Genomic DNA, 17,785 nt, shown 5'->3' with positions numbered 1-17,785 from the left:
CCTGGAGCGCATTTTAAAGCAAAGAGAGGAGTTTCGTTATTTTCACTCGCGTGAATACCTTTTCTCCGAAATCTGAATATTGACCTTATTTCGGCGCGTTTGTAGCGCTTTTCTGACTGCGTTACGAGGGGTTGCCACGGCGTAAAATACTGAACTTGCAAAATGTGAAGTATGCACTTCTAACGCCTCTCGTGTAAGGTCGAGCGGCCTGTACTTGCCAAGAGGCACACTTTCCCCGAAAGACGTATAATTATGACATACCTCTTGAGACGTTATTCTCTTAATGTGAAATATTTGGGACATGGGATATCGCGGAAAATATTATATACATACGTAAATATACTTTTTTTTTTTTTTACTAATGACTCTGTTTGTAAATGGGTCTATTCACACAATCTAATTTCATGTTCTTTTCTTTGTTGCAGAGAGACGCCCTGAATCTGGAACCCAGCAACGTGGCAAATTGCGTGTCTAAAGGCAAATCGGAGGTAGATTTTTTTTTTTTTTAATACGGTTTAGCACTTTGCGCTACGTTTCGCACTTTGCGCAACGTCTTTGAAAAGAATTTTAATTCCGGTACTGAGAGAGGGGTGGGGGAGGACAAAACTGGTCCGAGCGTATCAGGAAACGAGAAAGAATTGTGATTGCAGAAAAAGACGTCGAACATAATGTCGAGGAGAAAAAGAATCGCAAGCAGAGCTGACATGCTGAAATAAAAGCACTAGTTTCTTTGACGACGCGCAAAGATGAAACGAAAAACGCAAGTTCGCTCTTTAATAGATATTGCGGTGTCACTCGCGAATCTGAAAAGGAACTCGTATCTCGTTTGTATCTTTATCGCAAAAAGGTATTGCCACATCTCTCATTTCTCGCGAATAATCTGCAATGGCTTTTAGCGCCATGTTGTAATTTCTGAATTAACATGCAAATATTCCAAAAAGTTTCATTATGATCGTCTAATCAGAGATAAGTATTATCGCGGCATAAATATCGTAACAACGATAGAAAATTTACGAGTTTTCTCAAATTACCGCTATTGCATTTGCGCCGAATCGAAAATTCCTGCTAACCGTAAAACATTTAATCCCTCCGTATTCATTTTTATTCCTACTTCGAAATCCCGCATCGCGCGTCCACGGTGATAAAACGCGGGCACGATCGCGTTCCGCCTCATAGACGCGCGTACGCTTATCGCGGCATCATTCGTATGCATCGTGTACGCGTCGTCGTTGAGGTGTAAGGTCCACGCAAATATTCCCTACGTGACGACAAAGCCAATTCATTTCCCGCCGATTCGTTGCGAAATACGCGCGCGACGTGATCGACCGCGACGGAATCGCGACGCGCTCTTTCGCTTTTCCCGCTTTGCCGAAAAGTCCGAAGAGAGAGAGAGAGAGCGGCAGAGCATATTGAACTCTGTCGTCATCCGTACTCTCGACGACTATCTTCTCATCACTGAAACGCACGTCATACCGCCGAATTTAATTTTCTTCTCTTTATCTTTTTTTTTTTTCCTCTAGCACTTCGATTGCCGGAACCATATAAGAGTGATACAACCGATGGGAGACGGAAATCGGCTCTACATGTGTGGTACGAATGCGCACGCGCCCAAGGATTGGGTGATTTATGTAAGTTTCCACGTTATTTTTAATCGAGAAATTAGAATATATACATTTTTATAAGGGATAACTCCATATAATTTTTTATCGAATATATGTTAAATATATATATGTCATTAAAAAATTTTTATTTATGATATATGAACAATTATTTTTATCTTTCCAATGGCAGGATATCGAAATAGATATTGCGTTGTTTCTCATACATATTATTCCATTCTTTTATATCTTATAAATTCCGATGCATACTAAACAAATTCGTTAAATTTGATTTTGTAATACGCAACGGTTTGTAACTGGATTGGAATGGGCAGAAAAAATACACGTGCAATATGCGTTTAAACATGCGCTGTCATTTGTTTATCGAAAATTGAAAATGTAAAACGATGTTAAATGCATTCGCAACTTCTCTTGAAACGTATTGCGAATTCAGCGCGATGTGCGCAACGCACGCCGATTTATGCTACTTTACGCTTAATTTAATTAATTAATAACAGAACACGACAAGGCATCTGAAAATAATATCGTTAATTAATTTTCGCGTTACGAATAAATTTCATCGCCACTCACGCATTCCTCTATAATACGTTCCCAATTTAATTCCTGTTCAAATATTTAAAGCCATGATATATATGAATAATGCTATTATCGATAGAAAGAAATTTATATGCATTATCGCAAAATAATAGAAATCTATGCGATATGATTCGCAAAATTTTATATATCGGAGCATATCAAAGTAATTAAAATAGATTAATTAATCTTACGTTTAAATACCCGTGTAAAACGACACGAGAAGATACACGAGTTTCGTTTCGCCAAATGTTATGAGCCTCGAGTGTATCGTAACATCTCACATAATAATCATATCCGCTAACGTAAGCTATTGCTCGAGATTATAGCTACTAAATAAAATTAACTATTTGAAGATATTCGATATTGAATGAGATGAAATGAATATAAATATGATATAATAAAATATTAAATCTGAGGGATGGGCAGCTGATTGAAATGGATTGAATTTTTAATATTAAAGCATATAGAGCATCTTCTTCGTACGTTTGATATTTTAATTATGTTTCATTAGATTTGTTAATGATATCTTTTAATATATCGAACTTGTGTATGCAACGTGTAATTACGATTTAAATTTACTATCGCTAGTTTTTTATCCATTTTAATTGATTTTAATATATATTATATTATTCCTTTTTTTTTTTACACTATTTTGAATAAAGTTATATGATGAGAAAAATCTCATCATATAACTTTATTATTCTTTGATAACTTGGATTGAAATGATTAAATTTTCAATAATTAAATCAATAATTTTCGATTAGAAAAATTCTTTTGCGGTATAATTTGCTTTTTCAGCCTTTGTAATGTCTTATTGCTAATGTCCAATCTGACCTCGTTCTCCGAATGATATTTTTCCAGAGCAATCTGACTCACTTACCGCGTCACGAGTTTGTTCCTGGAGTGGGAATGGGTATCGCGAAGTGCCCTTATGATCCTGCGGACAACTCTACGGCGGTTTGGGTCGAGAAGGGCAATCCTGGGGACTTGCCAGCTCTTTATTCCGGCACGAATGCCGAGTTCACCAAAGCCGATACCGTAATCTTCCGCACGGATCTCTACAATCTGACTACCGGTCGCAAGGCGTTCAGCTTCAAAAGAACGCTCAAGTACGATTCCAAGTGGCTCGACAGTGAGTATTCTTTTTCAAACAATAACCATTATTAGAAATACTTAAACTTATTATATATCGATATTCTCTTTTATATTGAATTATTGTAGAAGATAATAATGTTTAATGATTTTTATATAATATTTTGGCATTTTTTTTTATTTAATATTTAATCTATAATAGTACCTTTTAAACTTGTAAATTATATTTCATAATTCGTCTTCACCCCATTGGTATTGATCACTATATCTACTAGTAAAAATACTTAGATCTCCGCACATCATTATAAAGGACCCTTTACACAAAGCCCAATAATTACGGCGTGTCGAATCAACAATAAAATTTCCATTAGACTTAGAGAGTGTATTAACGGGAAGAAGGGATAGGCGCTTAGATCGGCTAAAAAGCGAAATAGGTTTCCGGCGAAGAAACCGAGCGGGAAGGGTGGTGCTGTTTGGGAAATAGACGGGAGAGTGCTTTGAAGTTAGGACCCCGGACATCAGCCGAGAACACGCTTCGGGTTCAAATGGATGCGAATAAACTGCCCCGCCTATTTTCCAAGGATACCGTTGCCTGGCTCGTCGACGACGCGAAGGACTCGCGTGGTAGGATGAAAGTATCGAAGCAGACTAGAGGGTGCCCGATTCTCTCTTCCTCGCTCTCTCTTTCTCTATCTCTTTCTCGCTCCACGAGAGGGGTAATAAAATAACATCCTGACGCGATCTGCCTCGTCCTAAACGTTGCGCTCTCGACGAAGTATCTTCCTCCTCCTCTTCCTCGGGAAGGAAGAGAAAGCCGATCGAAGAAGTTAAAGTTTTCCCGTCGTCCGCCGGAAACCCCTTCTCCCCTTTCTCCTTCTCGCCGCATAGGCCGCGTAGGCCGAGCTTTAATCAGTTTTACCGGCTCCCTGATTCGTCGAGCGAGATTATTGCGATTCTCTCGATTTTTCGTTATCGGAACGCGCGAACGTGAGGGGCGCGGCAGGCGGGAGCGGCTTGGCAAGGAAATTGGAAAATGTAGATTAGGACGTGCGTCGAATATAGACATACAATCCGACATGGAATTTAATAGCGTAACTCGCGGGAGGTAGGGGCGGAGCGCACTGATTTGCGATGATCAAGTGTAAATAGAATCCGATTCGTTAGGTTCGTCAGTCGTGACAGGATACGAGCAATACGTCGAAAATTTAGTTACACTGCCGTTTAATATCGAAATTCTGCTGTATTCGGAACCTTCTACCGACTACGTTTTAAAAGGCAGTTGAAAAAAAATTTTGTTGCACGAAAAATTTACGTGTTTCATATTGAATATTAGTCATTTATTAATGTATTGTACGTCAAGAAATTTAAATTTCTCTAAATCACAAAACTTTTGATTTATTAATTATCTCAACGAAAATTGCATCTTTTTTTTTTTTTTTTTTTTTTTTTGCTCGAGGGAGGAAAGTGGCTTACCCGTATAAAAGAGTTAATTTTAACTCCTTCTTTTGCCGCATCGCAATCCTTTCCATGGCGAGCATTTACGCGCGACACGCGAAATAATGGTGCGGGACGGTAGGCTGCTGCTTTGTATTTCTCAAGAGGGGCCGCTTCCGCTTTTCCTCACTCCAGTGAAGCGTGCTGCCACTCGAGTTCGCTCTTTCAGCCACCGTCTTCGTCGCCGTCGAGTAGGGTCGTGGTACACCGGAGCGGCGAAAACTCTAGGGCAGACGAATAACTTTGTCCTACTTTGTATCTTTCGCGCCCTCCCACGGGATGCATGATTAGCCATTTGTTTCGTCGTTTAATTTCAAGTCGGAACGCGGCCCTTTCGTTACACATTTTCTCTCTCTCTCTCTCTCTCTCTCTCATCTTTGCTCTTAGCTGCTTACTATTCGTCCGCCTCCAGAACGAAATCTTCGTTCAGACCCTACCAAGCGCGAGCGCGTCACCATCAAGGACCGTTCTCCGCATCGAGTTTGTCTATTAACAAAGGCGTTGATTAAATGCGAGGCGAGAGTCTCGGAAGAGACGGATGAACTTCGCGCACGCTTCTCGTAGTCTTCGAGCCTTACTCACCGACCCTTCCTACTCTTCCTCTTTTTTCTTCGCTCGCAGTTTCTCTTTTTTGTGTCTCCGCTCGGCGGCAAAGCGAACGCAATGAAGACTGATGTGGTTCGTGGCCATGATAAGGAAAACTCGGCTCGGGAAGGTGAATCGCGAATGAAAAGAAGGACGAAGAAAAATGGAGAATAGAACGTAATGGACTTCTTAACAAGCTCTGAATAACTAGCTGACAAACGTCTACTTTCACGGATTCCGCGCGCGCGAGAGATAGCACTTTGTCATTATCAATATTATCACGCACCCATCTTGTCGAATTTGCTGCATTTAACTGTCTTTAAATTTCTTTTTTTCTAGATATATTGCAACGAAGCATTCTTTTTCTTAAAATATTACGAAATGTATTTTTAAAGCTCAAATAGTACCACACGTTGCTCTCTTCATTAGTGATAAAATACACAATCAAAGCTTATCGTTTCTAGACGATTTTGCGTTTCCTTGTTCCCTCGTTCCCTCGTTCGTCTTCTGCTTCGCAGCCGATCTCTTAGCCTGTCTTCGTCTCTCTGCACGTGCCTGTACCGTCTCGATATATCAAACTGCCGCTGTCGAAAGCGTCAGACAATCGATTTAATCGTTGAACCGTGAGAGAGATTGCGACGGTCTCCAGTTGAACGCCACCGCATAATGTAAAATTGACAAGAGAGCCCGACAGTGGCGGCGGGATTCGAACGCGGAAAAATTCGATTTCCTTCGTCATTTTCTCGCGTCACCGAACTCCGACTGCGACCGTGATGCGAGATAAACCAGTTTCCTCGGCACAACAAGTAATTACGCCAAGATTAAAGGATTTCGCGCGACGAAGCATGTTTCATGATTTTCCTCATCGGGTTGCATTTTTTGGTGCTACTAATGCGAATAATCGCGCGATTGTGCCGATTTTGCATGCGATTAACCAGGATTCGATCGTCGAAAATCGTCATGAATGGCAAGACAAATTGAATTAATCTGTAATAAATTATTTCTAACGAACTCGAGCGAGATAAACCGCGTGATTTTCCTCGATTCCTCTTGCCGTCCGTTGCCAAAGAACTCGGAAACTATGGTAAAGTTATTTCGGACTCTTTCTCGCGCAACTTATCTCATTCGAAAATGATACTGAACTTATAACTCAACTACGCGAGACGTTATGATAAAGCCGACTGGATGTTGTTCGCTTTCTTTTCTCGCCATATAATTTTTTCATCTCGCTCAGCACGACATTGGTAAATTGCGATTTAATTTTAGTATTGTGTATATATGCATTTAAGAGAGAATTTTGTATGAGATTCATTATAACATAATTTTGCACCAATTATTCTTTCATTGAATCCAATTCTGCTTGAAATCGTCTTTATCAAGGAACACAATTAAAGCGCATTGTTTCCAATCTAATCCTGGCTACGTGTTTCCCGTTTTTGCACTTCCATTTACTGCTAAAGCGGTTGCAAAATAATATCGTTGCGCTACGAAATGCCTGCGGTTAAACGGAATTCGGGGAGATTGTTGCCCACGTCTCGAGCGGAGTTTAAACACAGTTCCGGCGATGAAAGTTTTTATGCATAGAACGAGCAAGGATATCGTCGCGCCCCGCCCGCGGCGAATACTCGATTCGCGATTATTATTGCGCGCGATTATTGCGGAGTAGATATCTACCTACACGCGGGAACTATCTGCTCTAGATGTAGTTATTTTGGCGTAGAGAATGAGGTAGATGCTAACGGCTAGATTATACACGAGTGTATAAGCTCGTTGGAACATGCGACCGAGAAATAAAAGCCACTCGGCGAGAAAAAAAAGATACACATGTCGAGAAACGCGAATCGAAACGAGAGTTTCGACGCTTTTAAAAAGAAAATTAAAAACCTAACGTAATGTTTACCGTCTATCTTTTCAGAGCCCAACTTCGTAGGCTCGTATGACATCGGTAGCCACGTGTTCTTCTTTTTCCGCGAGACCGCGGTCGAATACATCAACTGCGGTAAAAGTGTGTACTCCCGCGTGGCGAGAGTTTGCAAGAGGGACACTGGCGGTAAAAATATACTCGCCCAAAATTGGGCCACATATCTCAAGGCCAGGTTAAACTGCTCGATACCCGGCGAGTTTCCGTTTTATTTCAACGAGATACGTGAGTATCAGGAAATTGTGTGTGGCACGAAACATATTTTTACGCAGTTGTGTGTGTATAATATTTTCCATTACAGTATAATTTACATTTACTTCCATACTCTTGCTACATGTTCAGAATTTAATTTTATTTTTAGAGATGTTATTATCACAAATTATTATACAATAAATACATTAATATATATATGGAATTATGTAAAATCTTTTTTAAAATTATTTTTAATTAATATTTGTACACACATCTGTGGCTGTTATAGCGTGTATAATTTACGTTACTGCATTTTCGCTATTCAGAGAGCATTTACAAGGTGCCGGGTGACGATACGCATTTCTACGGTACCTTCACCACATCGACGAACGGATTAATGGGTTCTGCGATATGTTCCTTTCACATTGACGCTATTCAGGAGGCTTTCCGCGGAAAGTTCAAAGAGCAGGCAACTAGTAGTAGCGCCTGGCTACCAGTCCTGTCCAACAAAGTTCCAGAACCGCGTCCGGGCCAATGCGTCAATGACACAGAGACGTTGCCGGACACAGTTTTGAATTTCATAAGGTCCCATCCTTTGATGGATTCGGCGATTTCGCACGAGAACGAGAAGCCGGTCTTCTACAAGCGGGACGTCATGCTCACGCGATTGGTCGTCGATAAGCTGCGCATCGACTTTGTTGGCATCGATCTGGATTACACTGTCTACTATGCCGGTTCCAGTAAGCATTTATCGTATTATCTACGTCGCTCTGTGAATACAGATCGCCATTTGATATATTTATTTTGTCCCCTGACATAAAAATGCGTGAATTCACGTGTTCTTCGTTTCGTATTACAGGTGACGGTCGCGTTCACAAGGTTGTACAGTGGATTGACAATAACGGCGAATCCCAGTCAATCTTGCTCGACGTTTTTGATGTCACGCCGGGCGAACCGATACAAGCGATGGAGATTTCAAAGGAGCATAAGGCTCTTTACGTAGCTTCGGATCACCGGATAAAGCAGATCGATCTGGTAATGTGCACCCGACGATACGACAATTGCCTGCGATGCGTCCATGATCCGTACTGCGGATGGGATAAGGATACAAATACGTGCAAACCCTATGAACCTGGGTAAGTGTGATTGTATTCTTCGTAAGCGTGACTTGACTTAAAAATTGTGAACACACGAGAGCAATTTATTGTCTTAATAATTTTGCGCGTAATGTATAGTATGAAAATATATAAAGAATGGAATATAATATTGTGATTTCCATCATAATTTAATTATGAATTACGACACACGAGCTTCGAAATAGAAATATTCGCGCCGGTTTTATACACATCGTATATTTTGGTTACCGCAAATTCATTCCCCTCGGTGAAACGAAATACTTTTACGGAAAAAAATAAAAATAAAAAAAGAAGAAAAAAGAAATTGTGCAGCTGGCGAATCAAAATTCAATTTCGCGGAATATTTCAAACTAAAATTACGGGAAAACCGTATAAATGAATATTCGAGATTACATATGTTTGTGACAAAATTGCCACGCGTGACGTGATTTTTGACTTTCCTCGCGTAGGCTTCTTCAGGATGTATCGAACAGCACAGCCGACGTTTGCGATAGCAGTGTCGGTAAACGGAAGCTGGTTGTCACATGGGGCCAGTCAGTGCATCTGGGATGTTTCGTAAAAATGCCGGAAGTACTGGCGAATCAAGAGGTACGGTGGTACCATTATAGTAAAGAGAAGGGCAGGTATCAGATCGCGTACAAGTACGGCGCCGGCGGCGACAAGTTTATCGAGACCTCGGAGAAGGGTCTGGTGATTGTCGGCGTCAACGAGCAGGATGCTGGTAGATACGATTGCTGGCTCGGCGGTGCTCTTCTGTGCTCGTACAACATCACCGTGGACGCGCACAGATGTTCCGCCCCCGCCAAGTCCAACGACTATCAGAAGATTTATTCGGACTGGTGTCACGAATTCGAAAAGTACAAGTCGGCGATGAAAAGTTGGGAGAGAAAGCAGGCGGTAAGTCGATTCATATTTTTTTCTTCTTACCCTCGGAACAGTTTACGATGCCGATAAGATATTTTTTCGGAAACCGAGAGCATTTTTAACTGCGAGCGAAATAACGTTGCCATATCTCAGATATTAACATCACTGTTCGTCTTATAGAATTATCGCAAATCATTTTTAATCGTTCAAAATTTGCATGCAAAACGACATACAATTTAGAGAATTCCTGCCTCCCTTTCTTTCTCTGTGTATATATATATATATATTGTGGGAAAATACCCCTATGGGCGTATATCCATAAATCGATAATGTATATATCAATAAATCGATAAATTTAATTGCACGGTTGATAGCGGCAAATGGGAATTATTCTGTAATCGTTTATATTGTTTTACGCATTATGCAATGACAACTCTTACGCGTGTTATCGAAATCAATTCAAATTTCACAGCGAAATTATCAACCTGTTTAACTCGTTCTACATCCGTTCTGTAAATATTCACGCACTTTCATATCAAGACTTTTATATCATTTTCACTTTGTCCAACAGTATAATAATAATTTTTTATCTGGAATGTTACGATCATCTGATTAACGACATGTAATTTTGAATACATGGCATATTGAATACGGCGATATTTTCACTACACGCGCTGAAGGTTCGAATCGCATTTTTCTTGACAGCATTGTTTGCGCTTTTTGTTACAGCAATGTGCCTCGAGGCAAAACGACAGCAATCAGAGTGTACACACGAACGAGGTGTACGGCACGCCTCTCGTCTGATGGAGCCGATCGTTGGGTCCCTCGTCGAGCCGAGATTACGATGACGTCATGATACGCATAAGCGTCCCGCCGAAGAATCGCGGCTGGACCACGACCGGCTGGACGAGCCTGACCTTTCTGCTGGTCGGTCACGTCACCGCGCTCGGCCCGTTGGTCACCCGAGGTCTCTCAAGCGATTGAGACCGATACGCGGCTTCGTGAACTATGTGGTGAAAGAATTGAAATCTGGTGAGTGCGAGAAACGTACGCGCGATCGATCGTGCATATTGATACTATTTACGTGCCACTGTGCCCGCGATTGCTTCTCGTCGCGCTGCCGATCGCGAGTGATCGTCGATGACTTCATTGGCGATCAAAATATCAGATATATTCCAGTTTCCTTCTGGTCGCGCATCCCGCTTTTTGTTACGTATGTTTTTTTTTTGTACTCGCTTAATGCTGTAAATAGACGTGTCGCGCATGAGTCGCGGAAAGAGAGACCCGACGCTGATGCAGCGAGTGTGTTCTCGGCGATGACGACGGTAATGCCACGAACCGTCGTTAAAAAGTGAGACGATTCTGATCTCGCAAATTCCGATACGAATGTGCATTGCGGAAGAGTGAATGAATGCATCGTGGATAAAATCCCAGTAGCGGAGACTCGGTATGGAAGCTGTATGGAGAAACGCGCGCTTTCATTTCCTCAGATTTTTAATTGATTTGAGACGGCAAATTATGTGTATATACGATATCGGAGCCTCGAAAGACGTCATGTTGATCGCGATATCACCGTAATGAGATATCGATTGTCAATGGAATCGTCGAGATTAAGTAAGCGGTGTGCCGAAGAATGGAAGTCGCGTTTTCTTCTGCGGTTTTTCACATCCGTGATAGAAACGGCCGAAAAGAGAGACGGAAGTTCATTGTAGTTCTCTGACAATGAGAGAGCATCGATAGGACAACGGCTGTTATGGCTCGAGGAAAGGTGAAATGTCGCGTCAAGAGGGAAAAACGTGGCCAACGGCGCGTTTACGACGTCATGCAGGTTACATATGAGATTATTATCGACTTTAGAGACCTTCGTGCGAGCTGCGCTGTACTCGCGCGACGCTGGTTAGCTTTCCATATCACGTTCGCCACTTTTGCGGCGCGCACACGCCTGTTTTCTACTCTTGTACACCTACCCCTCGGATACACCAACCCTCTTTTTACATATCTATCCTTCGTTTCTTTTTTTCCTCCCATATCGCGTCTCGACGATCGCGCGAGCTCCCGCCTTTGTTTATCTTTTGTTTGCCCGGAACTTTCGTGCGCCGTTCCGATCATCATCATTATTCTTCGCGTACCCACCTGAGAGACACGGCGAAACGACCGCGCGATGACACTGCATTTTTATGCGCGCGCGCGCGCGTACATTGTGTCGATGAAAGCACACGTGTCGGACAGAAACGTCAAAATCGTCGCGCTCCAGTTCGCGAGGAATCGCCTCGAGTGTTCCCCGCGCGTTGTCATCGTCGAGAATCCCCTCCTTCAACTAAGGTGCTACGCGAATTTACCTTTTTCGCAGGAAAATCGGTGAGATCTCTATGGTTTCGGACTCATTACCCGTACATTTCCCGTCTCCTTTCATCCGATTATTTTTCCCCGATCGACACGCGCGCGCCTACGAAAAACGCGTTACGCACTTAACGAGCGACCGTTGTGTACGCGCCGGTACACTGTACATAATATATCGGATTCCAAAAGTCACGTGTACACACTTTCCTTAGGTAAGTCTAATATTAGCGTAGAATATACATGTTTGCTTATTAGTTTTCGATCAACACGGCCATGGATCTCTCGTTGCATCCTGCAACGATATCGGCGGCATAACAACCGCCACCAAAAAGTAAACGCGGTGCTGGGGCACACATCGAGGCGAGCGATCGTTTCGACGCGACTTCCGGACTTGACGCTGTGAGCGAACTATCGAATGCGTTTCTAACGTGTCTTTAACTACGTAGGTAGATTGCGATTGAATCGAGCTCGTGGCGTGGCGTCCATAAAATTTGTTTCCCGAAATCAATCTGGAATTTTAATATACGCCGTTATACTTGATTCGATGACACTTGGGATTTCAATACAATTATATTATTCGATTTCTCTCTTATTTTTATTATCGCTGGTTTTCGCGTTACTTTTCGAACAGATACGGATACAGGTGTTTTTGACTTTGTAATCCTCTGTGTATAGATATAATAACGTTATATTTTTATATAAAAAAAAAATGATCTTGCCGAAAAAGATTTATTGTGAAAAGTGACAACATGTTTTTAATTAGTATTCGCACTCAATCAAGTGGAGTGACCGCAAAAAAAAAAAAAACGTTTTCGGGCAAACGAATATTTTTCGAATCTCGATAGACGCGGGAAACCAAAGGGGAATTAAATTTTGTGGCGTTCCACCACTAATTTCAATACCGCATATGCATACGTCCTCGTTTAGTAATCGTCCATGAAAATATAACGCAGACTCATACACACTGTAGTAGAATTAGCGTTCCTGTTAGCGTCCGTCCGACTTTTCCTCGGAGATCGACATACATTTTATAATCAACGCGACAACAAACGTCTATCGGTGCTCGTTTAGCACGGTTTGTCGAACGATCGGCGTATCGAGAGAGCACCCAGCCAGCCATAATCACCATACACGTAGGCTACATAAAAAATTGTAGGAGAGGTCATGACGCCTCTCTCTGTACACAGATTTTCGGTTCTCTGAGGCATCCGGTGATAGTTTCGCTCTTATATTCTTGCGTTTGTATATATAGACATTTTTTATCGTAATATTTACGCAGTATCCTCTAGGATATATAATGCAGCAGCGCGAAAATGCCCGATCGAGCCTGGATGCGCGCGAGAGAGACTGTTATTAACTTGTGTACAGAAATTGTCGCAGTCGACGATTTACATACTTTTTGTACCTATAAGGCTCAACCTATACGCGAGAAAATACGCGGCGGGGGACTCCGATCGAAAGATAAATCCTCCTAGAGGAAACGTTATAGATTGGAATAACGGAGTTACACACCTAAACGAGACCTTGGGAGATGTAAGAGTAACACAATAATCGGTAATCTAATCCTCGAGTATGTACTTATTATGAGCTTCAACAAGTATTGAATAGTATTACGATGTAAGGATTAAGGCTAAATGCACGTTAAGGATAAAATCGAGAGATCGGCCGACCGCGACGTCGCGCGGATCAACGAGGGGCTCACTCGGGAATTTCGCGCGCAGTCTCCGCGTTTTTAGCGGGAATGCTCCTCGTCGATCCGCTCGGTCCACTCGTACCTACAAATCATCCTCAAATTTCTCCAGCCATCAATCGACGTCCCGGATCGTACCGGATCACAGGCGCGTCTGGATATAGAGAAAAGAAGCGGTCGAAAGAGTTCTAGATATGTATGTGCGTGCGTGCGTATATGTATGCGTGTGTGATTGCGTGATGTGTCACGGATTGATACGTAAAGAATAGTAACTTACCTATCGTGTATTTAAAGAAAGTTATAAAAAAGAATAAAAGCAAACTTAATATTACGATAGAATAGTAAAGTACACGAACTTTGGCTAAGAACGCCCTCGTGCAGTCCTTACTGGCCACCACGTTATGTCAACCGCGTGTTATAGTAACGCGAGGAGAGAAATCGTATCGATCCTGGAACGGGAATGGGCTCCTTTACGTCTTGCTAGGCGCGGGAGACCCGAGTGTTCGAGGGCGAGTGCACGAGGGCGCACTTCGGGTTGGAGTAGGCGTGATCACGGAAAGCAATCTAAGTTGAATCTAAAGTTGTTAGATATATTATTTGTAAGATTACCGTATGTTGCGAGTGGATGCGATTGATGCGGCGGGATATCGCGAGCGGATTTTGGGAAGAAACAAACCTGCCCGGCAGAGCAAATTTTGTCGCTGTTTGCGGAGACACGAGCTCGAAATGTATCTTAATGGTGGGGGAAAAAAAAAAAGAAAAGAAAAGAACATCGAACACATCGCGTCTGCGAAATTCCAGTCGATTATCCCGCAACGTCGACCGCGAAGGCGAGATAGATTATAGCTCGGTTTAATGTAATGCGATGCTATTTTGAGTAACGCAACATAATAGTTACTCGCGTAAGGGAACGGACAAGGGATTGAAGGGGGGGGGGGCGGGCGGGAAAGGCAGAGACGCCCTAACTGAATAATTAGTTACGATACATACTACTACGATACAGAGAGAGAAGAGAAGTGAAGGATAGCCGATAACGATTCATTAAGATATATCACTAGGACTAGCCGACGACTGTCTTAGGTTTCACGAGTGATTTCGGAAACGTAAACTTATTTCGGGGGTGAGATATGGAATGGGGAAGGATTCGCTGTATACTCTTTACTTTTTTTATCGCGAAGATTAGCAGAGGAGCGAGAGAAAATGTGATCCGTTTGACCGATTTCCTCTTAATTTTCCCGGCCTTTCTTTCCGCTCTTGTATCATTGGCGCCGTTTTTCTTCCATGATGATTTTTTTTTCTTTCTTCTTTTTGTCGCTCCCCCTCCTTTTTTACGATATATCTTGCCTTAAAGCAGAAAATTGGAGCAAACTCGCGCGCACGTGAGATTAATAGTCCATTCGTATCGTAGAAAACTCATCCTTCATCATCGCCGTATTTTTCTCCGTCTTTTCGGTTCGCTTTTTTTTTGCATTCTGCTCGTTCCTGTCGACAGCGATCCTGTCGAGAGCGATCAAGGGTGGAAATTAGGGACGGGCGATAGCACGCCGTGAGTCGTTTTCAAGCTCGTAGAAGCCGATATATGCCGCTTACGGGAATTCAATTTAGTACCGCACGGTAAGGAACGGATCCCCCCGCATCGCTAGAGGTAACGCCGCCCGCAGGGCGTGCATCGGCGCATCGGCAATTTTGTTTATGGAACGTACTCGTGAATATCGATCTTCCTCAAAGCGCCCCGCCAAACGTTGTATTTGTTCGCACCAGGCGATATGTTTATCGATTAAATTAATTCGGCCACGCATACGCCGCACACCTTGCGCCTTATCGAACGAAGGTACAGTACTCTCTATACTGTATGCGCAAAGTGCGATGTGTTTCGAAAAGCTGCGATTTATACATAAGAAATTCTCATTTTTATGTAAAAAAAAAAAAAAAAAAAAAAATCTAGTTTTATTTTTTATTATAAGGAAGTATTTTGAAAATATTTGTAATAATTGGACCTCAGAATGAAAGTGAATGTTAATGTTTAATCTGCAGTGCATACAGATATACTCCGCGATTATACGATCGATCGATTCACGGTACGCACCGTCTAAAAATTCAGACTTATCGACACGTATGTGCGATTATCATCGTTAATAACACGACCGTAGATAATTTTTAGTTCAAAGAATTTCATATGATATAAGAGACCTTTTTAGATATTCACCTATTACCTAAACATCCAATCGCTATTTTTATCAAAAAAACATGTTAAAAATCTTTAATAGTTATCCATTGTTCACTATTGCTATAATAAAGTTTTGCTTTAATAAATGATTGATTCGTATGTTATTAATTTAAATCCACATCCTCCAAGTCCTATAAATATGCGTAAAACTTTTCAGGTACAAAAAGAGATGATCTCTTTCCATCGGAAAAATATGTTATTAATGGACTTGTTTAATCAAGTTTTCAAATAGTATGGCGTTTGACAAAACGCAGAAAGGATTCCAAAAACCAGGTAACAATATCAGTGTGCAAAATTTTAGCAATGGTGTCACAAACGATTTATTTCGGATATTTTCGGAGAGTGACATGAAATTCGCGACTCGTGAATAATCAGCGGACAACAAGAACAAAGATCGTACACCGTCCGGAGCGATGTTATCGCAATCCTCGGCCATTCTATTCGAGTATCGCACGATCGATACGAACAATCTTAATGTCGGTGTATCCCCCGTTTGAATAATTACGTGCTATTCCAGACTTTATGTTTCATGTGCAGCCGCGACAGGCTATAGACCTCCGACTGACGGACGTCATAGATGTTTGACTTGTGAGGAGGGATAAACATTTACGTCACGCGCTGTCTTGCGAGCGAGGGGTTTCTTGATCTAACGTGACGTCATTGGAACTATACTATACTATTACTTTCTCTCTCTCTCTCTCTTTCTGTCTGAACGCTTCTTCGAAACTCTGTGACGCTGGTCGCACGACTTCAAAGGTGCGCTTTGCAATGTTACCGCACTTTATGCGGTCGACCGCTGTTAGAAAGGTCGTGGGAATGTGCATACGATGTTCTTTCAAACAGGGTTGGATGTAAAGCTGTCCTGAAATCGGCACGCCTCATCGGTATGTGGCGTCCGTAATATTTAAAGATCGCGTTTATAGTCGCGATGACGGTAGTATTGTCGCGCCGTCAGAGAGATTGACGCAATCTATCGGCTGCACACTAAAACGCACGCGTTATATTTTTTATAGCGAAAGTCGAGTGAGATTCAACAGTGTAACGTATAAAAGAAGTTTAGTTTCCGTCGGCATCTTTACAAAAGGAAAGAGTACATACTATGAAAGCACACGTGGTGGGAAAAATCGATTCGGCTTAGATTCGTATCCTAGATTCGGTTGAGATTCCAACACTCGCGCGAAATTCAATTTAAAAATTTAATCCCGATAAGACCCGATATATCGAGACCCGTTGCACCCCGGTTGAAATTTGTGCTCTCCAGTAAGATCGTATTAAATTGGCGCGAGGTCCATTGATCTTAACTTTGCTAGCCATGTCAAACGTCGATAAAAGATACATATCGGGTCGATTCGGAGATTGAGAATTTGATCTATCGCATGATGGCTCGCTCGTGTTCCATAAGTGGTTACAATCGACGGCGCTTTGCTGTCGCCATTGAATAAACGTATTCGGAGGGAGATGAACAGGATTGGAAGGTGGCAGAGGATACTGGCAGGATGCCCAGTATCGATGATAAACGCGCGATATCTGAGCGCGCAAGTAAACTGCAAAACGTGAGTGCCATGAGGACAGGGCATTTACAATCGTCTTTATCGTTCTGTTTCTCCGCGCGTCGATATCTTTTGTGAATATTTCAGTTTATTTATGGTCGTATAAAATTGACGAAATTATTCAATTTTGAAGGGAATTACTTGATGCGGTTTAATTATCTAATATGAACTGTTTGATCGTCGGATTGTTGGGCGGCAAGTAGTTTATTCTTTTGTGTGCATGACGCGAATATCCGCACGTATGATATATCTGTTAGTTTATATTTGTTTCATATCTGTGCCTCGGATACGCGCGAGGATCGAGTTTATCCGCAAAGCTGAGCACACTTTAATTCACTTTGTTCTTTCTGGGGCATATATATAATATATATGGAAATAAAATTCGATATTGTTTTGTTAGAAACATTCACATTATGGAGCGCGTTGGAGTACTTTTGATTAATTGAAATTTGTAAATAGGTTAAAATATTTCAACGTATTTATATATAATTTATTAATT

At 41.9% G+C, this 17,785-nt stretch overlaps 1 protein-coding gene across 2 annotated transcripts in view; it reads left to right on the top strand.

Annotated features, from left to right (window-relative positions):
- The window catches only part of Sema2a (Semaphorin 2a), a 240,299-nt gene extending 227,596 nt beyond the window's left edge, over nucleotides 1-12,703 (top strand). For both annotated transcript variants that reach the window (XM_070305479.1, XM_070305478.1), the window contains 8 exons: nucleotides 426-488; nucleotides 1,521-1,628; nucleotides 3,057-3,327; nucleotides 7,282-7,512; nucleotides 7,806-8,219; nucleotides 8,339-8,615; nucleotides 9,065-9,512; nucleotides 10,209-12,703. In XM_070305479.1, the coding sequence (XP_070161580.1) occupies nucleotides 426-488; nucleotides 1,521-1,628; nucleotides 3,057-3,327; nucleotides 7,282-7,512; nucleotides 7,806-8,219; nucleotides 8,339-8,615; nucleotides 9,065-9,512; nucleotides 10,209-10,283 (1,887 nt within the window). In that variant the 3' untranslated portion in view covers nucleotides 10,284-12,703. The remainder of the gene's footprint in view (nucleotides 1-425; nucleotides 489-1,520; nucleotides 1,629-3,056; nucleotides 3,328-7,281; nucleotides 7,513-7,805; nucleotides 8,220-8,338; nucleotides 8,616-9,064; nucleotides 9,513-10,208) is intronic.
- Nucleotides 12,704-17,785: the final 5,082 nt, after the last annotated feature.

The sequence above is a fragment of the Polyergus mexicanus genome, unplaced genomic scaffold, assembly GCF_030449975.1.
Source record: "Polyergus mexicanus isolate NDT 795.1 unplaced genomic scaffold, iyPolMexi1.0 SCAF_12, whole genome shotgun sequence".
In the NCBI taxonomy this organism is placed as follows: Eukaryota; Metazoa; Arthropoda; class Insecta; order Hymenoptera; family Formicidae; genus Polyergus; species Polyergus mexicanus.
This window is presented reverse-complemented; position numbering and strand designations above follow the sequence as displayed.